The sequence below is a fragment of the Akebia trifoliata genome, chromosome 11 (genome assembly GCF_017979445.1).
Source record: "Akebia trifoliata isolate Shusen 1 chromosome 11, ASM1797944v1, whole genome shotgun sequence".
Lineage (NCBI taxonomy): Eukaryota > Viridiplantae > Streptophyta > Magnoliopsida > Ranunculales > Lardizabalaceae > Akebia > Akebia trifoliata.
The window spans coordinates 19,578,921-19,600,996 of record NC_141385.1 but is presented as its reverse complement, the minus strand read 5'-3'; the positions used below and the strand labels follow the sequence as shown (position 1 = coordinate 19,600,996).

At 39.9% G+C, this 22,076-nt stretch overlaps 1 protein-coding gene across 7 annotated transcripts in view; it reads left to right on the top strand.

Moving 5' to 3' along the window:
• LOC147391096 (DNA primase) overlaps positions 1–20,881 on the top strand; it is a 59,861-nt gene extending 38,980 nt beyond the window's left edge. For 2 of the 7 annotated variants that reach the window (XM_086457693.1, XM_086457692.1), the window contains 2 exons: positions 10,608–11,397; positions 19,133–19,237. In XM_086457693.1, coding sequence (XP_086313819.1) covers positions 10,608–10,916 — 309 coding nt within the window. In that variant the 3' untranslated portion in view covers positions 10,917–11,397; positions 19,133–19,237. The other 5 variants (XM_086457694.1, XM_086457696.1, XM_086457698.1 and 2 more) reach the window with 5 other exon arrangements.
• Positions 20,882–22,076: the final 1,195 nt, after the last annotated feature.

Genomic DNA, 22,076 nt, shown 5'->3' with positions numbered 1-22,076 from the left:
CTAGGTGTTGTCGCAAGCCTTCCTAGGCTATGCAGATGCTGCAGCAGGCCTTCAAAGACACCTATGGGTGTTGCTGTCGCAAGCCTTCCAAGGTTGTGCTGTTGTTGCTGCTGGCCTCCAATGGCACCTATAGGTGCTGCTGTTGCAAGCCTCCCTAGGCTATGCTGTTGCTACCGCTGGCCTCCAAAGGCACCTATTGGTGCTGTTGAACCTAGCTGCTCCGGTTGCAAGCTTCCTCAGGTTTTGTAGGTGTTGGGCTTTTAAAGGTACCCACAGATGATGCTAGGCCTAGATGCTCTTATCGCAAGCCTTGTAGACTTTTAAAGGGACCTATAGGGCTGTTGTATGGGGCTGCTACTGCTGCAAGCCTCCACAGACTTTTTAGCTCCTGTAGTAGGTTCCCAAAGGCACCCTAGGTGCTGTTCCAAGATCTTGTAGTCTCTGTAGTTGTTGCTGCAACTCTTCAAAGACAAAAACAATGGAGAAAAACCCTAACGAAGGGCAAAGAACATTAAGAAAGCCTATCAAAGGCAAAACCCCTATCATAGGATAAGAGACACAACGCAGAAACACAGCATGTGATCAAATCCCTATCGTAACATGCAATAAAGGGAATAAGAAACAAAAAGAAATAGAAAAGGCCCCCGAAGGGGACAAGATCTAATGAAGTTGTTCTAGGTTAGGTATTAATGTCTAGGGATAAAGGGGAGAAAAAAACGTGGAAGGAGGGGTGAAAAATGAGGAGGGAAACCTAGGAGAGGGGACGAAATTCCTTGGCTCTAATAACAAGAAGAATTGAGAAGAATAATTGTCAAGTTTCTTTCTGAGAGCTTGACAAGAATTTATATTAATAAAAGAGTAAAAGGACAGAAATGCCCATACACAAAGGAAATAAAAAATAAAAACGTTTACTAAAAACAACTAGGACTGAAATAACTAGATTATTTCCAATACTCTAGGTAAGAAAGAAATGTCCTGTTTAAAGGCACACCTCATGGTCATTGCCAAGATATCTCTTCTTCTCCTATTACTGTAGGCAATATACCTTCTAGTCTAATGGTCAATGATTGCCATCTTCATAGCGCTATAAGGAAGGGAGTGAGAACTTGTACTCTACACTCTATTTCCAATGTTTTTGATACAGTTCATTCTCTCTTTGATATAATGCTTTTGCAACTTCTTTTGTCATTTGTGTCTATTCTTCGAAGTGTTGTGGGTGCCCTTTCTCAACTTAAATGGAGGAATGCCATGGTTGATGAGATGTGTACCCTTGAAAAAAATTTACAAGCTAGATGGCTCAAGTTCTCGGTGGCTAAGATGAATTCTATTTGGGTTCTCTTATCCCCTAAAGCTAATCAGAATTGGTGGAAGAACACCTTTCGTCATGGCAACCTGCTGGAAAATGTCATAAGAACCTCCTAATGTGGAATTGCCATCCACTAAAGGGAAAGTGAGCAAATTAAAGGTTATAGAGTTTTATGGGTTGAAACAGTCCCCACATGTTTCGTTTGACATATTCAATAGAGCTATGCAAAAGTATGGGTATAGTCAAAGTCAAACCTATCACACCTTATTCACAAGACATAAGGAAGGGAAATGTATCGCTTTCATTGTGTATGTGGATGACTGAAAACGATCAAGAGGAGACATACAATGGCTAAAACACAAGCTTGTTGACAAGTTTGAAATTAAGGATCTCGGAGACTTGAGATACTTTCTTGGCATTGAGGTGGCAAGATAAAAAAAGGATCTTTGTTTCTTTTTTTTTGATAATAAATGCAAATTTCATTAAAGTTGTTGAGGTGACCCACAAGAAAGAGTACAAACACGAGAGAACAAAAGAAAACTATGGAAACAAAGAAAACAACAAAAAGAACCAGCAACCGCTAAGACAGTCTACAAACCATGTCCCATCTCCACAAAAAGTCCTCAAAGAAGACGCCATTAAACTCCTAAAACACTTTACACCAAAAGAACATAAAGCTTTTGATGGACACTAACAAATCCCTAATCACCAAATTCTTCCTATTGAAGATTCTTTGGTTTCTTTCCCTCCCAAACAACCCAACAAATTGCAAAAGGTGTAATGGACCACAAAATCCGCTTTCGGTGTCGTGAAAGAATAACCCATACACTGCCAAGCCTCAAAAAGAGCTTTAACTGACCTCAGTAAGTGGCCCACCACACCAAAGAGATCCTAGAAGTGCATCCAGACATCCCACATCAAATAGCAATGTACCAGGAGATGACTAACAGACTCCCCAGCCTTTCTACACATTGAGTAGAAATTTGGGGTGTAGAGCCCTCTACTAATAAGATTGTCCAAAGTTAGTATGCTGTCCCAAGCGGCTGAAAAAAAAAAACTTTTGACGGCATTTTTGCTCCAGAATAGCAGCCCCCAGAAAGGGAAGCCCATCCTCCTCCTGTAAAGATCTGTAAAACGACTTCACCAAGAACAACCCATCCTCCAAATCCACTTATCCCTGGCATCAATTGAGACGGCAATGCCTAATAAAAGTAGTCAAGGATACAAGCTCCTTCACTTCCCAATTATTAAACTCTCTTCTAAACCCAAGATCCTTACCACCCAGTCCGTTGTTGACCACCTAGCAATTAGAAATGAGGGAAGTCTTCTTCTAGGAAATCTCAGAAAGTTGAGGAAATCTATCTTTTAAAGCAACAACCCAGACCATGTGTCCTCCCAAAACTTCATTCTCCTCCTATCACCCACCTTGAACTTTACCTTAGGCCGAAAAAAAATGTAACACCTTCAAAATACTCCTCCAAACTCCGCATCCATGTTAGCCCTTCCTCAACCCACTTTCCCACCCAAACTCACTCTCTCCAAACTTGGCATCCACCACCTTATTACAAGAGTTGCCTTGCTCCACCCCAAATCTCCATAACCATTTGCCCAACAAGACCTTATTCATAGCCCCTAGTTTGCGCACCCCTAAACCACCTCTAGGAACACAAACTCATCTCTAATGATTGAAGTGATTTTTTATCTTGTCCTTCCTCTTCCATAAAAAATCCTTAAAGACTTTCTCTAGTTTTGCCTCCACATATTTAAGCTTTTTGAACAAAGAAAGAAAATACACTAGAATACTAGAAAGCGTACTCTTCAATAGCGTTAACTTGCCCAGTTTAGACAAATACCTTGCTTGCCACCTACTTAGCCTCTTGCCTACTTTGTCAACAATTGGATCCCACATACTCCTATTATTATATGGAGCTCCAAAAGGGAGTCCCAAATAAGAAGTGGGTAAGTTGCCGAACTAGAACCCAATAGTCGTTGGCAACAAACTCATGTCCTCAACATTCCCAACTCCAAACATCTTACTTTTCTAAAAATTCACTAGTTAGCCAGAAACCGCCTAGAAATTGCACAAAACAACGTTTGAAAAACAATCATGAGAAATCAACAGCCCATTCTGCCCAACGAAGAAACCAAATAACTCCCCACACTCCACACCTTTCCTTAGCATCTTGCCCAACGCCTTCGCCACAATAATGAAGAGCAATGGTGAAGGTGGGTTTGTCTGAGGCCCCTCAAACTCCTGAAGAACTCATGAGGTGATCCATTGATCAAGATTGGAAAGTAAGGTGACATTGTGAACTTCACTACCCACCTAATTCATCTTTGACCGAATCCCATCCTCCCTTGCAAACATTTCAAAATTTTTTTTTATGCCACAAAGGAAATATATTCTCGGCCTTCTAATGGAGACAAGAATGATTGGTTGTTAGCCTATAAACACACTAATGTAGGACATGTACAATTTTAGTAAGAGTCTTAACTAGTTTTCTAATTCTAGTAAGATTTATTTCTATTTTCTAATTCGAGTAGGATTTCTATTTTTTATTCATAGTTTTTAATTTGTTTAGTCTTTAATTTGTTTTCAAGTTTATATTTTTGTCTAAATTCGTTTTTATTTTTTATGTTATAATTAGAAGTCCATAAAAGTATTTAAATTGAGTTATAATAGGATTAGAAAGTTGGTAATATGTTACAGATAGATTAAAAAGTTATTTTTTAGTATTTTAAAGGTTTATAAGTTTTAATGATGGGGTTATCTATATAAGGAGCTTCAAAAAAGAAATTCAATCTATTCAAAACATATCAATTAATTTCTCTTTTCTCTCTTAGTTACTTTCTTGCTCTTTGATTTATTTTCTTCCAAGCTATTGCTTGTTTATCAATTGAATCTAGGGAGTCTTATGAATACTGTTTTAAGTTCATTTTTAAGCAGCTATTGAATGAAGTTTATAGCTTCTCTTTGAGAACTTCTCCAATGATTGGATTTGATGTGATCCCATGAACCCATGGAGTGATTCCAAAGTAATTTTCTGTCATATCTTTCTTTTTCTTCTCCTTATCTTCTCTTTATTTTTTCTTTTCTTTTTTTTCCTTGTCTCTTTTGTTTTGATAAGTCCTACCCACCATGCACTTGGTCAAACCCTTATTTCCCCCTCAAAACCCTTTTGTTTCAAACCTGACCCCCAAACTACCTTGCTGGCAGCTCAAAAAGAGCATTATAGTCGGTTCACCACAAACCCTCAGACAATCTACTGATATTATTTTCTAAACCCTACATTGTTGTTAGGGCTTAAAACGGGTCGGGTTCGGGTTGAAAATGAATATATCTTGATCCAAAATTTTTATTTGGTCCTCAAATTCGACTTGGATCCTATTAGCTAAAGCCATATCCGAACCATTTTGCTCTCACTAAACTGACCGAATTACTTGATTCGGGTCGGTCGGGTGGATAATTTCGGTCCATTCAACATTTTTTTCTATATTTGTTTTATAATTGCTATACAATCTATTTTATAATTATAATTCTTCTATTTTATAAGAATTCATCTTATATTAAAGTAGTGGAAGAAAAATATCTTGAAAAACATAAAAATATAATTTTAAAAGCAAATATCATTCGGATCTAGGCAAATATAGGGATGGATCCATCCCACCTTAGACATAATTGAGCCCTATTTGATCCCTTACTTCCTATTTAAAAACCCAATCCTTACTGAACCTAACCCTAGCCTATCCAAAACCCTTTTAACCTTTTATTTCTTCATTTTGTCTAGAATTTGTTATCAAAAATATTGTTAGAATTTATTTGATTATTCTTAACTTTATTCATTTCTTATTCTCAACGATGTACCATAATTCAGATAACTACTTGAGTCCAATCCAATTCTCAAAATCCTTGACATCAAGAGAATCCTAATTGTAAGTTGGCTGAACCCTAAGCTAACGGAAAACCAATCTTCCATTGGTAACTCTTTATTCAAACACCTTAGAGATTGCTCATGTTTGATTGCTTACTAGTTTTTCTTACTGATAGAGTATCATGAGCATTTAACTTGTGTCAGAATTACTTTTTAGTAATTTGTTCTTGTGGGGGGTTAGATTCCGGTGAATGGTGCTGATAGATTTTGCCTCACAGATCCGAAGTCACTCTTCCCTCCTCTTCACTAGCATCGGCGTGGTACTTATAAAAAACACTCCGACGCTTAAGTTAGAGAGGAAGAGGAATAATGGATAATACTTATCAAATTCCCAATCGGCCCACAGATCCCTAAGTCTGTGCATATTGTGTTATTTATAGATCTCTCCTCTAAATCAGGGTTTCCCCTTTTCACGGGAAGTGATCCTGGAGACTCTCTTGATTCTCAGGATCTTAAACGGAATGGGGATCTTTGGGGATTGGATATGCTATATTGGGGAGATCTCCTCCGAGATCTTTGGGCTTGACGTATGCATATCAGGATTATGGGTATTGTTTGACCAAGTCTACCTTGCTTGGCAGATCAGGTCTTATTCAGTGCTATGCTGCCCTTCTTGCCAGGCCAGACGCTCTCTACCTTAGCTTGCACTTCTGTTGGGTAATGTCCTGTATGCTAATCTGTGCATGGTACCACTTAATCGGCTTGGACATGTGTACGGTCTAGATAACTGTGCGGTTATTACTCTCTCTCGAGGAGATGCAAAGCCTTGTCTTCTCAAGACACGTATCTTTTTTTGACTGACTGCCATGATTCTCTATCATTATTTCGGCTCTTAATGAATCGACGCATTTAATGCAATGTTGTTTCAAATCTTTTTTTGACGGCTAAGGTGGAACGCCCTTTATTTGTGGCCATCCACGTGCCCCACTAACATCTGCACTATGTCTCAAGCTGCAACGATTAGGTTGGATCAGGCTGTCCTCCCAAAAGTACATACTCCTTCATATTATCTTATAAATAAGAGACTTATGCCATATTTTCCTCTTATTATGCTATTGTCTTCTGCAATTTCGTTTTTTCAGTGTTTTGTGAAGTTTTCTCTTTCTCTACTTCACTGTAATCTTTACCTCTCAGGTTGATGTAATTTTCTTTTCTCACATTTTTTCTGCAAACTTAATTTCTCAATGGCTGCCAACATGACCTAATTTCGGAGGGGACTCTATATCCTTTTCTCTGTGTCTATTTGGGTTTGCAATGACCCCAAGAATCCAAATGAGTGTCGTTAGGGGGACCAAATCAAGGCTGGCTTAAGCTTTCCTCTCTTTTCCTTCCTCAGGGAGGTGCTGAATAAAATAAACCGGGCCCCAGGCCAAATGTCTGGCAATTTTTACTTTTTGGTGGAGGTAGTGGAGAAGATGGTTATCACCCCCAATGACTTCCTCCATATACAACTTAAAAGCTATCCCCCTACGCTTTGGGTACTACTCGCTGTCCTCCAAGAGTACAGCAGTTGCACTAGTTCCTTCTCTCCTTAATACTAACAAAGGGTGGTATAAGGACCCCCTGATTGTCTACAGGAACTAGGAGTTTGCCCCTGACACTCCTCGTGAGGGATTTAGGGTCTCTCAGATCTTCCAGGGTAAGTCTAATCTTAGGCACTTAGTTGCGTTCCATTTTTCAGTCTTGTCTAAAATTGAATCTAACTTTTAACTTGTTTTTCTTCTTTTTGCAGATTCTTCTACCTTTCTGCTGCTGAGGTTAGGAAAGAGTAGCGCAGAACATCCAAAGATAGAGGGCTAGTGGCAGTGGGTCTCCAAACCAGGGTGATCGACGAGGTGGTTTAAGGAGATCAAATCTATCCTTCCCCTTCTATTTTGCCTTGGTCGCTTGCACGACGAGCCCCGTTTAATCAGGTCTAATGGATCTCGGGAGATCTTCTTTTTCCCTTTGCCTCTGTTCCTACCCTTCCTTCTCCTTCATCCCCCTTAGGGTCCTTTGACGCCATGAATATTGATCTCTCGGAGTACCCTCTCTCCTTTACTCCTATTGTCAGGGCTACTCCTCCCTCTGAGTAGGATAGGAAAAAGAAGAAGAATCTGGCCCCTTACGTTTCCACCTACACTAGAGAAGCAGGCCAGTAGACACTAGTGCATGGGGAGCAGGCCGTTCCTGCTTCTGCTTCTGTTTCTGCTATTGTCACGCCCCGAAATCCCAACACGAATCCCTATGATTCATTAGTCAGAATCTCGAGGTGTGAGATAGTCAATCACACAACCTGATAGAACATTCACAAATAATAATACTTATGAAAAGAAAATATACGCAGCGGAATAAACATTTGACTAACATCTATACGAGAGTCTAGAGTAAGCGGAAGAAATCGACAAACACTGATATAATCAAGATCCTAAATCTCATAATTCATCCAGTAACAAAAATTTCTAAACTAACATATTTCTTATCTACAAACAAAAACCACTAGGATTCCCTACTAATCCTCAAAGACACGGTGGTGGCAAGACATCAATTTGTTCTTCCTCAAGGACCTCCTCAAAAGACTTCTCAAAGAACGACTCTTCAATAGCTGAATAATCTAAAAAGGGAAGGATAGGGTGAGTAACAGGGGAATGTTACTCAGCAGGATGAACGCCGTTCTAACAGCGAGTCATACATGCAAGAGTAATCATCAGAACAATTAAATAATGCAAGTTTTCATAATGTAACATACGATAAATGTTTAAACATACTCAGTAAACAGTTATAATAACTTTCAATCTATCATTTTCAATCATTTAAAGTAACATATGCATCTTTTAAATGAAAACATCTATCAATCATTACAAAATAAGAAAAAGATACATAATAAGAACACGACGGTGTAATCGATAAGAGAGCAGATGAACACGCCGATATAACTGCCTCGGCTATGGCAATACGATATTCCAAACTAACCTCTGATGTGAAATCCCATCGTTATAGATCTGATTTTGTGGCCGGTCTAGCATACCACGTTTGGATGACCATTTATCCGGCTCAAACTGGCCATTGACCAAGAACCCAATACTGAGTTCAACTAACGGTGAGGTTGACCGTTTGACGACTACAGACTAAAAGTGATCACTAACTAGTCCAGGAGACCCCTCGCGTCGAAGCCTATCAAGAGGCAATGCATGTGAACCCCGCCTAGCTCTACACTATACAGAGACCGCCTTTACACACAACGTTCCCTAGGAAATAAGTAGGAGAAATTCCTGGATTTCATAAGTTGTAATATGCTCTAAGGTATCCCATACTATCGAAGAGCATATGACATCTAGTGTTATCCTAGATTGACTCGCCGCTTCCAGATACACAGCAACGCGTCACTCTTTATGGGTTTTCTACAAACCTTTACTGGTAAACAAAATAATTTATTTTGTATATAATATATCATTTCTTTTAATCGAAAATACAAATAAAGTCTGGTAGTGCCCTCCAGTGACAGTTATCTGTCATTTCCATCCATCAACCATCTCATCCCTCTATCTATCTATCACGTTTTACGTGGTATGGCCACTACGTAGAACTGGAGGTACTGTCCCATCAATCAGTCGAGAATATACGTTCTCTCTATCCATCCATCAATTAAATCGATCAATCTATCATCTAATTTCCTACATATCTATTAAAGTAATTTTACTTTTAAAGTAATTCGAAATGCATAAAGCATCAACCAATTCCATTCGATGGTTTTGGTTGAGTCGAGAGACTTGAAAACAAAGATAAAACCATAAGACATAAAAGCTGGAAATCTATGAAAATTTAACTAAGTGTTGAAAAATGATTTTTCAAAGTCGAAATTGAAAACGAACTATTTATTTATTTATTAAAGAACTTAAAGTAATACTTAATTATTTTTAATGAAATAAAGATAGGAAATGGGTATATCTACTATATGGAAGCAACAAAAAAAAAATTAGAACCAAACTCAACATTCGGATACTTTTTCGAATTGTTGATTTTTCGTCGAAACTCAACCAAAATCGATCCAAATATTATACCAACTATAAAATGCTTATATTACATCAAATGAACTAAAACCAATCATAAATAAGCATGCAAACATGATTCAAATCGTTCAAATATGTATAAACTTAATGAAACAATCGATTTATCAACAATCATATGGATTTTCTATGAAATTATTGCATAACTAGAAGGTAGAAGGGAAGGCAACCTACTTCAAGCTATTTTCAACGGTTGAACGGAGATTAAAATCGCCTCCGGTCAATTTTCAAAATTTTCTTCCGGCTAAAATCGGATTTGTTTGCGTCCACGCGTAACCCTCGGCGAGAGGAACAACTTTCCTTCTTGCACCTAAGCTTGGATCGTTCTCGTTTAGTGTAGATCTGAGTTTCAAATATTGAAGGAAAATGGTTGAGATTTGTTTGGAGAGGAGAATAAGAAAAATCTGATTTTTCTTATAGAATTTAGATATTTATATAACTTAAGTTGGGACATACTTGTCATTTTGGCAATTGTTTTTGCCAAATGTCGAATTGGACAAACTTATACTCTATTTCGGGTGATTTTTCGACACGAATCTAATGGTATGATCGGTTTCCTCAAATTACGTTTCTAAGGTGTCGTTTACCTATTGGGAAAATATCTAATGCGAAACTCGAGGATTTGATAACTTTTTCAATCGACTTCAGATTTCGGCGTGCTTACAGGTTAAAGTATGTTTCTCGATCCTTCTAAATCTATTGGTGAAGTTGATTTTTCTCAAATATTAAAAATTAAGATAACATACTTTTAAATTAATGCACGGATCTAAAATTCTTTCCTTGAGATACATTTTAGGTTTTCAAGTCATTACATCTATTGCTGTTGCTGTTGCAAGTACTGCTTCTGTTAAGTTTCCTAAGGAGATTTGTGCTCAGGCAGTGCAGAGCTCGGACACCATTAAGGAGCACAACTCTGTTTCTGAACTCTAGCCATGCAAGAGGCGCAGACTGATTAGGAAGAGCTTGAGGAGCCCTTCCCCCCAGGAGAGTCCTAGAAAAAGGGTCTTATGACTTCCCTGGGAGAAGTTGCATTCTCCTAGAGGAGTTGTGGGGCCTTCCTCTAAGATGGAAATGAGAATAATGACTTTCAGCCCCGTTTCAACCACGTCTTCAACAGGAGCTGCGGGGTGAGGAACCCTGTTATCGTTGCCTCCCTGCCTTCCCACTCCATCTCCCCTAAGGACTAGGATGTTGTGGACCGGGCCAATGCTGATCTGGCTTTGGTTGGTTCGTTCATGCCTTTACCAGGTAATTATCTGCTTTTCCTACTCTATTCCTTATTCTTTATGCTTTACTCACCTTATTGCTTTATTCTTTTTGCAGGCCAATTCCTATGGTACCTTGGCCTTCCTAAAGTGGCGTGAGACTGAGAACCAGGCAACTGCTTTGACTAGGGAGTATGAGGAAAAAATTGCTCTGCTTCAAGCTGAGCTGGCCTCTTCTAGCCAATTTTTTCAAGAGGCCAAGGAGGAGATGCAAACAAACTTGGCTCATTTTTCTAAGGCAAATTTAGTCTTGGAGGTTAACAATAAAAGTCTAACAGACTTCCAGGTGGTTTTTCAGCTGGAGCTGGCCAACTACAAGGAGAGAGTGCAGAGGAGAGATGTAGAATTGACAGATCTCCAAGAGTGAGTATGGTAGCAAGAGCTTGAGGTAGGCTTTCTCTGGGCTGGTCTTGAGTCAATTAGGGCAACACAGGCCAAGGAGGATGAAGTCAAGACCAAAAAATTGTTGGGTCAAATGCAAGCCCAGTACTCTCGGTTGGCAGAGGAGGCTTCTACTAAGGCCTATTATGAAGGTTTCAAGGTTTTTCTGCTTCAATATGAGGATGACGAAGAAGATAATGAGGATTATGATGGTCCTGTTGGTCCTCCACCCAGTGAGATTCTCAGTTGGTCTGGTGATTATGGGCGGGTCCTATCCTTCCAACTGGATGAGGAGGGGAACCCAATTGCTATCTTGAATTGAGTCCCTAGTGAGCTCATGGAGGCTGGGCGGGTCATTGACTTGAATCAAGCCAGACCGATTGGCTCGACTGCCCCTACTAGTGATCTACCTCCTGTTCCTATTATCAATGTTGATTAGGACGAGATAGTCGATCATCCCAATCCTGGTGAGGTCTCATCTCCTACCAACCAGTCATCTGTCGCCGAGTAAAGACATGTCTCTTGATTTTTGCCGTACTTTGTTGTCGTTCTATTTTTGCTGCTCTTCTCTATACTCTCCCATTTTTAGGATTTCTCTTGTACTTCTATCATTAATGAAAAACAAAAACTTTACTTTTTATAACAATTGCTATTCTGTCAACCGTTATTCTGTTTTTAGTATAGATTTTACCTTTTTGCACTGTTTGCGCTGTAAACTTAGCTTTACTTAAGCACTTCAACAAAAATCTGATCTATTTTCTTGTACTTCTTACACTTTATCACTTTATACTGCTTGAATTACTTGCCTTTGTACAATATATACTCACTTTCTCTTCCCCTAGGTTCTTCCTTATGTTTTACTTGGGTATAACCTTTTTCAGAATCAGGCACTTAGTAGGATATTACTTAGAATTTTAAGTAATATAAACTTCTGCTTCGGGGTAGTTCTTGTGAGTTATTGTCCTGTAATAAGGCTTTAACTCAGTATTACGACCATTAAGGCAGTGTAGGATATCGTTTAATGCTTTCAAGGTATAGTTGTATATGTATATCCTGGTTCTCAAAAGGGATTTACTAAAGTGCTTTTGTTATTCTAAGGCAAATTGTGGTCATCCAGCCTTACTATTTTCTTCTATAGGTAGAGGAGGGCTACGAGGACCTAACTCTTGGAAAAGCCCACCTCTGTGCTCTATCATTCAAGATAGAGGGTAACCGTCCAATTTTCCTCTCTATCAATTAAGGCAGAGGAGAGTTGTGAGGACCTGACTCTTGGAAGAGCCCATCTCAGTACTGTTACTCATGCTAGAGCAGGGCCTTGACCAACTCAGTACCCTGCTAGTTAAGGCAAAATAGAACCGCGTAGATTCGAACCCAAGTGGGGTCTATTTTAGTGCTATTATACTCGTGGCAGAGTAGGGTCCCGACTAGCTTCTTACCCTGTCAATTAAGGTAGAGAAGACCCACATAGGCCCGGACCCAAGTGGGATCTATTTTTAGTGCTTTTGTACTCGTGTCAGAGTCTTACCCTACCAATTAAGGCAAAGAAGACCCATGTAAGTCCGGACCTAGGTGGGATCCATTTTTAGTGCTTTATTACTCATGATAGAGTAAGGTCTTGACCAGGTTCTTATCTTGCCAATTAAGGCAGAGACAACCTACGTAGGCTCGGTCCCAGGTGGGATCCATCTTTAGTGCTATTGTACTTGTGTTAGAATAGGGCCCCGACCAGCTTCTTACACTACCAATTAAGACAGAGAAGATCCACGTAGGCCAAAACCTAGGTGGGATCCATTTCTAGTGCTTTATTACTCATGAGAGTGTAGGGCTTTGACTAGCTTCTTACCCTGCCAATTAAGGCAGAGAAGACCTACGTTGGCTCGGACCCACGTAGGCCCAGACCTAGGTGGGATCCAATTCGACTATTTCAGCGCGTAGGCTTTCATCAACCAAAGGAGATTTCTTTTATTGTTAATATCTTTTGAGATTGAATGTATTCCACGGTCTAGGCAGCTCTTGACCTGTCATTGTCACCAAATAATACTCCCTTCTGGCCTACTTTCGTTACTCTGTATGGACCTAGTTTCCCACTATTTTGTTCCTCTGTATTTTGGAATACTCTGCGCAGTACTAGGTCTCCTTTGAACTACCTGTGATGGACTTTCTTATTGAAGTGACTCTGTAACTTCTGGTGATAGCCCTCCAATCTTATCAGCATCGCTTCTTGTTTTTCTTCCAGCAAATCCAACTCATCGATTATCTGATGGTTGTTTTGGTCAGTTTGCAATACTTTTGATCTTGTTGTGGGGAAACTATTCTCTGTTGGTATCACTACCTCCATTCCATATGTCATAGCAAATGGAGAGGTCCCTGTAGAGGTTTTTGCAGTTGTCCTGTAGGACTGTTGTTTATCTACCCTTTGCTTCTCTCAATCTCTTCTTTAGCATAACTATTAGCACTTTGTTCGTGGCTTCAGCTTGTCTGTTGTCCTGTGGATACTGCGGCGTGAAAAATAACTGTGTTATCCCATGCTCCCTGCAAAAATCTTTAATCTATTCCTCTGCGAATTGCCTCTCATTATTTGAGACTATAGTGCACGGTAGGCCAAATCGATATATTATGTTTTCCCAAATGAATTTTTACACTTCTTGCTAGCAAATTCTGGCAAGTGGGAGCATTTCTACCCATTTTGTAAAGTAATCTGTTGCTACTAGCAAGAAGGTTACATTACTTGGTGCTCTGAGCAATGGACCTATTAGATCAAATTCCCCATTGTGCGAACAACCAAGGGTTGATGAGGGAATTGAGTTGCACTGCTGGCTGACAGATTATTCCATTATGCTTTTGGCAGTTATCGCAATGCTTGACATATAGAGTTGCGTCATTTTGTAAGTACGGCTAGAAATACCCTTGTGAGAGTACTTTATGAGATAAGGACCTCACCCCTGAATGATTCCCGTAATCTCCTTCATGGATCTTGCTTAGCACGTCTTTCGCTTCACATGGTGTTAGGCAGCGCAGGAGTGGCCCTCGTATTGACTTTCTGTACATTTTCCCATCTAGGATTGTGTATCTTTCTACCCTGGTATTTACGCATCTTGCTTCCTTTGGATCATCAGGCAACGATCTTGACTGTAGGAAGATGAAGATTGGATCCATCTACCTTTGATCCCCAATCGTAGCTATCACACTGACCAGCTCTGGTTCATCTATCGCAAGCCTTTCGTGGTAGCCTAGTGGTAGTTTTCTCTTATCCTGCCCTGCTAGCATTGAGGCTATGAATGCTAGAGCATCTGCATGTCTGTTGTCTACTCTTGTATATGTTCTACTTTCACTTCCCTAGCTCAAAGCATGGCAGGCTTGATTCTTTTCAAATAGAGTTGCATCCTAGGATCTTGTGCTTCAAACGTTCCATTGACATAGTTAACTACTAATTGTGAGTCGTTATAGACTGTAGCTTTTGTTAACCCTAGTCCTGCCAACGAATTAAGGCCGAGCAACATTGCCTCATACTCCACCTCATTGTTTGATGCTCTGAATCCCAATCTCACTATCTTTTCTATCCTGGAGCCGTTTAGAGTGAATAATACCACCTTTATTCCTGATTCTTCTAGGTTTGAGGACCTGTCTACGTAGACTTTTCATCCTGGATGGTTGCTTATTTCGTGCCCTTCTTCCGCATCTTCCAGTTCTTCCACCAGTAATTCTATTTTTTCTACTGGAAAGTCCACCAAGAAATCTGCCACTGCGTTACCTTTTAGTGGAACTCTAGGTTTATATTCAAGCCCAAATTCTACTAGTTGTATAGTCCATTTTTTCATTTTGCCTGATCCCTCCGTTTTCCTTAGGACAGACTTCAAGGGGTACTCTGTGATGACTTGTACTCAGTGCTTTTGGAAATACGGCCTCAACTGTAAAGTCGTGTAGACTAAAGCTAATCCCATCTTCTTGATCTTGGAATACCGTATTTCTACGTTGGTGAAGGTCTTACTCAGAAAATAGATGGGTTGCTCAGTTGCTGTCCCTATTTTGACCAAAACTGAGTTGAGTGCGCATTAAAAAACTACCAAGTACAGACCAAGTTCCTCCCCAACTTCTGGTTTGGAAGTATAGGTGGTCGCCCCAAGTACTTCTTCAGCTCTGTGAAAGTGCATTCACATTCCTCTGCCTATTCGAACTTGGAGTTTATTTTGTAAGAACTGGTACAGAGGCTTGCATTTATTCGAAGACTTGGATATAAATTTGTTAAGAGCTGCGACCCTTCCTACCAACTTTTGGACATGTTTTTGCGTTTTTGGGGAGGGTATCTCTAATAGTGCTCTGATCTAGTTCGGGTTAGCTGTTATACCTCTCTTTGTAACCAAGTAGCCTAAGAACTTCCTTGAGGTTAGCGTAAAAGTGTATTTTTCCGGGTTAAGCTTCATCTCAACCTTCCTTACTCGAGAGAAGACCTCTTCCAGATCAGTAATATGATCTTCTTTCTTCTTGCTCTTCACCAGTAAGTCGTCAATATAGACTTCTGCGGTCTTCTTTAACAGATCTTTAAAGAGCTCTGTCACTAGTCTTTGATAAGGTGCTCCTACATTCTTTAATCTGAAGGGCATGACTTTGTAGCAATAAAGCCCTTGTTAGATGATGAATATTGTCTTCTCTTGGTTTGCCGGGCTAAGTTGAATCTGATTGTAGCCATAGTATCCATTCATGAAGGATAGCCTTTCATGACCTGAAGTAGCTTCTACTAACTGGTTAATCCTTGGCATAGGAAAGCTATCCTTAGGGCAGGCCTTATTTAGGTTTGTAAAGTCGATACAAACTTTTAACTTTCCCATTCTTTTTTGGTACTGCCACTATGTTAGCTATCCAGTCGGGGAACTGCACTTTCCTGATAAACCCTGCTCTAATCAGCTTGTTCACCTCTTCATTAACTGCCTCTTTGAGTCGAGGAGCTAACCTTCTTGGCTTCTGCTTTACTAGCCTCACATCTGGCTCCATGTTTAAGTGATGGCAAATCACTTCGGGACTGATCCCCGACATCTCTTTCATGGACCAGGCAAAAACATCCCTGTTCCTTTTCAGACAATCTACGAGTTCTTCCTGCTCCTCTGGTCCCAGCTCTGCCCCTACTCCAATCTGCCTTCCTTTCCCTACATCCACCATCTGGATGTTCTCCAGGTATGGGGGTTTATTGGGCTCAGATTCCCCCCACTGTAACTGCTATTGCTGAGTATTTTTCTCAGAAAGTTCTTCCTTACCCAACGTGCAGACCTGTGCCACTACCTAGTCCCCTCGGATGTCCCACATCCCTTGCGTCGTCGGGAACCTCAGGACCTGGTAATATGTGGAAGGTACAACCTTCATCTCATGGGTCCTCCATCTGCCCAGTAAGACGTTATAAGGGGAGCTTGTTTCAACGACCATAAATCTAGTCATCAAAGTTATTGGTCCTGCCTGCACTGGCAAGACTTTCTCCTCACGGTTGACTTGTTTTCCCAACAAACCCTATCAAAGGAGCTCCTGCTTGGGTGAGCACGCTTCTGTTGAGACCCATCTTCAGAAAGGCTGAGGCGTACAATATGTCGATTGAACTGCCGTTGTCGATCAACACCCTCTTGAGAGTAAAAGCGCCTACCTGGAGGATTACCCACAGTGCATCATAATGGGGCCTTGCTACCCCCTTCAAGTTTTTTTCCATGAAGGCCACAATGTGCTCCCAATAGGGTTTCGTCTACTCTGTTGGCCCATTTCTTGTTGTATAAACATGAGCAAGGTGCTATACTCACCGCCTCTTGGTTCTTTCGTCAGCTCTATTCAAGTTTGACCTTCTAGGTTCCTGTTTTAGGACAATGGGTATAACTGCTGCCCTTCCTTCCTGCCCCTCCACAGGTGGCTGACCAGGCCTCTGATTCCTGTCTCGAGGAGGATTTTCTTTCTGTTTTTTAGGCAGGTCCCTCAATCTGCCCTACTCTGCCAATCTCTATAGAAACTTTCTTAAGGCCTGACACATGTCGGTGGTATGGGCCCGCACCTTGTGATACTCATAGTATCGCTCATCTTGATTTAACTGATCTCGAGGAAGTAGTGTTGGCCACTCGAAGTAAGGCTCGTTCGTGATGAGCGGTAAGATTTCGCTAGGGGGCATAGAGAAATATGCCCCCTCTCTCCTTTTCTTCCGCTCTCTATCTTGCTCAAGCGGTTTCTTCCTATTCTGCTGTTGTGGCTGTTGTTGCTTGATAGGCTTCACCATAGTGTGGATGACCTTGCTCTTCCCAGTTGAGTTCCGGGGGTCATCTTCCAATCTAATATACTTTTCTGCTCTTTCGAACAGCTCATTTAATGTTTTTGGTCTCCTCTTCACAAGAGACCTATATAACCTTAAGCTAGATGGCAAGGAGTTCCTGAATGCTACTATTGACGTTCTCTCATCACAACTTTCCAGGGCCATAGCTTCTTCTTTGAATCTCCTTGTAAAATCTTTGAGGTTTTTCCCAGATTGCATTCTCATACGGAGCAGAGCATCTATGTCTCTGCTACTCTTCCTATTGCCTATGTAACGCGTTACAAAGGCAGTACAAGGTTCCTTAAAAGAAGCTACTGATCCATTCGGCAACTTGTGGAACCAGGTCAGTGCATTTTCTTGCAAACTAGACGGGAACAACTGCACATCAAACCCTTATTCCCCTCCCAGAGCGTAAGCATCTGTCAGAAGTGGAATAAATGTTCTACTAGGTTCTTCGTCCCAGAATAAGGGGTGAAACGTGGTGGCACGAACTTCTTTGGGATCTCTTCTGCTAAGATCCCTGCTGTAAAAGCGGATCTTTGAATACCCCCGACAACTTGCACCGCAACTATGCCAATATCGACACTCTTCATCGTCTCTTTCTCCTTTCGGATCATCTCTTTGATCTCCTTTTGAATTAAACCCATTGTGGGCTCCACCCTAGTAGTAGCAATGGTGGCTTCCGTTACTTTCTTCCCATTGGGGATCAGTGGTTGAGAACTACTTTCTGCATTTGAGGCACGACCATCTCCAGCAGGAGGCTGAGGATCTCGTAGTGGGAGATCTTGTCTTACTTGTTGCTGATTCTATAGACGTTGACTTAGATTTTGATTCTGTTTAGCTAAGTTATCCATCTTCTTTTGTATCTCTTCTTGTTGCTTCCTCATGGTTTCTAACACTGCTAGCAGATAAGCATCTGCAGCTGGTGCCACAGGTGGAGGTGCATTGACTTCAGTTGTTTTAGTGGATCTCGCCATTGTTTTGATTGAAATCAATTATGCCTTTGGGTTCCCATGGACGGCGCCAGATTTGTGGGGTCAGATTCCGTTGAACGGTGCTGATAGACTCTACCTCACAGATCCGAAGTTGCTCTTCCCTCCTCTTCGCTAGCACCGACGTGGTACCCTGCCAAAACTCTCCGACACTCAAGTTAGAGAGGCAGAGGAATTATGGATAATACTGATCAAATTTCCAATCGACTAAAAGATCCCTAAGTCTGTGCATATTGTGATATTTATAGATCCTTCCTTTGAATCAGGGTTTTCCCTTCTCACGGGAAGTGATCTCGGAGACTCCCCTGATTCTCAGGATTTTAAACGGAATGGGGATCTTTGGGGATTGGATATGTTATACTGGGGAGATCTCCTCCGAGATCTCTGGGCTTCACGTGTGCATATCAGGATTGCGGGTATTGTTTGACCAAGTCTTCCCTGCTTGGCAGACCAGGTCTTATTTAGTGCTATGCTGCCCTTCTTGCTAAGCAAGGCGCTCTCTACCTTGGCTTGCCCTTCTACTGGGTAGTGTCCCTTATGCTGATCTGCACATATTACCACTTAACTGGGTTGGACACGTGTGCAGTCTAGATAACTGTGCGGTTATTACCTTCTACAGTTCTTAAGCTCAGATACATCATTTAGGTTAGGCATCACCGTCCAGCATCAATTTTGGTATTAGAGCTTAGGATTTTCAAGTCTTGCATTTAGACTTAAGTTATGGTGAGAGAATATGCTATAGTATCTCAACAAATTATTTGCTTATTTTTCTCTGTTTCAGTTGCTATTAGTTTGAATCTTTAAGTCAGGACACTTTATACTATCATGTCCACTAATTACTACTGCTGTACCCAAGTTTAATTTCATTTGTCAGAACAGTAGCATCATTTCTTTTAATATTTATTTATGCTATTTGCACATCTTCTACCCAAGTAGGAGATGGATACTGATGAAGATTGTGAGTGGTGGATGGCTGTCGAAAGGACCACCTCTCAGGCAGAGCAACATTCCAACTTGCAACTTGTTTAACGATTAAAACAGGTAATATCGAAGAAAATTTTGCCTTTTAAGCTGACAGTTTACTTCTTATGTCAAAGTAGTGAAAGCTAAAGATGTTGCTGTTGCTTTTGTGCAGCACAATATTCAAAATCTATGAGCTCATGGAAGTGCAATTAGATTGTTCGAAAAATATTTCCTTAAGGCTCATCTCATACAATACCTATGGAGCTCTCAGGATGGCAATACTTCTTGCAATATTTTGGAGGTTCTCTCCCCACTTGGTTGAGGTAGTGTTAAGGTCCTCAGTACGAAATGTTATTTGGAGATCATGAAGAGCTCTTCATTATTAAAGAAAAGAAAGAGAGGATTGCTTCTATGTTTTCAAGACATTAGTTGCAGAATCTTTATCAGGATGGAGTGGATGATATTTCCTTGCTGAGAATTGCAAGCATGAGATCAATCCTATTTCTACTCCCTTAAAAGAAGCTTTTGCACTGGAGAAGCCAAGAGTTGGTATAAAGTTAGATAGTCTCACTTTTCGGCATCTGCACGCAAGACCTTATCAAGGAGATCAAGCACATCCCAACTACCTTCATCAAGATATCGGTGGGTGTTGTGGGGTATTTTGGATAAGTCAGGAATTGGAATAGCTTGTGAAGATTGTCAAATCGGTAAGAGGAAAAGATTTTTACAAATAGTGACTCAAGAAATAGTCGAAGGGTTACAGCAGGACTAAAACAATAATCTTGATGGCAATTAAAGAGGGCTAGCATGAGAAAGACACAACCCCGATACCATGAAATTTTACAAGTTTTGGGTTGAGCTGAGGGTAATATACAGGCCACTGGTTGGAGACACCATACTCATGATTTTTCGTATTTCTTTGTTAAACCAGATGAGGTATTAAGAAGATTCTATTATTTTGAGAACTTCTACTGCCACACCAACTTTTGCTAACTCCACCCCAAGATGTGTTAAATCTTTGGTGATTTACATATAAATTGGGTTGGCATTAGCAAAAGTTGGTGTGGCAATAGAATCTCACTATTTGCCTTTTTTCTTTTATTGGGAAGGTAATTAGAGGATAATATGGGATTGGAATGGATGAGGATCCTGGTGGTTTCTTTTACTACCTTCGCCACAATTGATTCTTGGTCAGGAATTAGTAGTTTAAATCCATTACTTAATTCTATTAAGATTATTAGGGGTGGCGTTGCAGACTATTGCACTGACTTTGGCTGGTTATTGATCCTCTTCAATGAAATCTGGTCAGATTTTCAGTCCTATCTTGCTTATCTTGAATGTTTAATTTTTTTTTTATTTTTTACATTTTTGTGTAATGATAGCCTTAATCTTGCATGAACATCAGGTAGGATCAATCATCTAGTTTTGACAGAAAAAGGAGGAAATGTAGCTGAGTTAGAGTGGGTGGAGAGGAAAAACAATAAAGTGGATCTTAAAAAAATTATAGTTGGACAGGATGTTTATCTCAACTTGATAGAAGTCTATTGTTCGTAAAAGTGGGTCTTATAATTGTATGCTATTATATAGATGATGATAGTTGGATGGGATGTTTATCCTGATTGGATGAAAGTTTTTTCACCCAAAGTGAGCCTTATTGTTAATTTTATCAGATAGATGTTTTCATATGAATTATGTAATCTAAATCTAAAATGTCTATATTTCCTATAAATTTGTTAATAGTAAAAGTAAAAGATTTAAGTTTTTGTAAAAAATTTAAACTTAATTATAGATGATATATTGTGTTCTTTAAAGGAATATTTTTATAATTGTAACTTGTAAATGATATATATATATATATATATATATATATATATATATATATATATATATATAGGGTCAGGTTCAAGGGCCATGTGAGAAAACATGTAAGAAAACTTTCGGCGGTAAATAAAATTTTAAAATATGGGTTAGAATTTTAGATTGAGCTGATTTTTTGTGAGGATGATCTCTATGATGGGAAGATCATCCAAAAAAAAAAATCAGCCCAATCTGAAACTTCTAACCCCATTAAAAGTGATTTAGAATGTGGACCGTCGATTTTTTTTCAATTTTTATCACTAATTTGTAAATCACTTTTGATGGATTTAGAGGTTTCTGATTGAGCTGATTTTTTGTGAGGATGATCTTCTCATCATAGTGACCATCCTTGCAAAAAATCAGCTCAATCCAAAACCTCTAACCCTTATTTTGAAAAACGAAAGTTTTCTTACATGTTTTCTCACATGGCCCTTGAACCTGACCCATATATATATATATGGGGGCGGTTCGCGGGACGTCTTGCAAAACGGTTAGAAAACCGATGCAGCTCAACCGTTAGATTTAGAGTGATTGATGGCTGAGATTTAAGTTTTTAACTTGAAAATTACTTTACAGCTGTAAAGGATTTCAACATAAATTCTCTGGTTTTTACAAACACCTCCTCAATAAAAAAAATTATTTATTTAAAAAGACGTCATTCTTCATATTAAAAAAAAAACTGATTTGACAGATGAAATTTTTTTTTATTGAATCCGGCCATCTCTCTCTCTATCAGCTTCTACAGAGAACCAGACCAGCTCTCTCTCTCTCTCCATCGGCTTCTACAACGAACCAGACCACATCTCTCTATCGACTTCTACATACATTAAGATCATGGATAAACATTAGAGAAAAATTGTGGGCACACCTCCCTTGACCACAATCTCCTCTGAAATACTTTTTTACAATTACCTAAAGAACTCATCTACAAGACTACAACTTCTACCCACAAAACAATCATCTACAAAAACCAGTGTATCAAGTTGTTCACCCTAATCTCATCTTCTGTTGAAGGAGAGAATCTTAGGTTGAAACTAGTCATGCCGTAGATGACGGAATA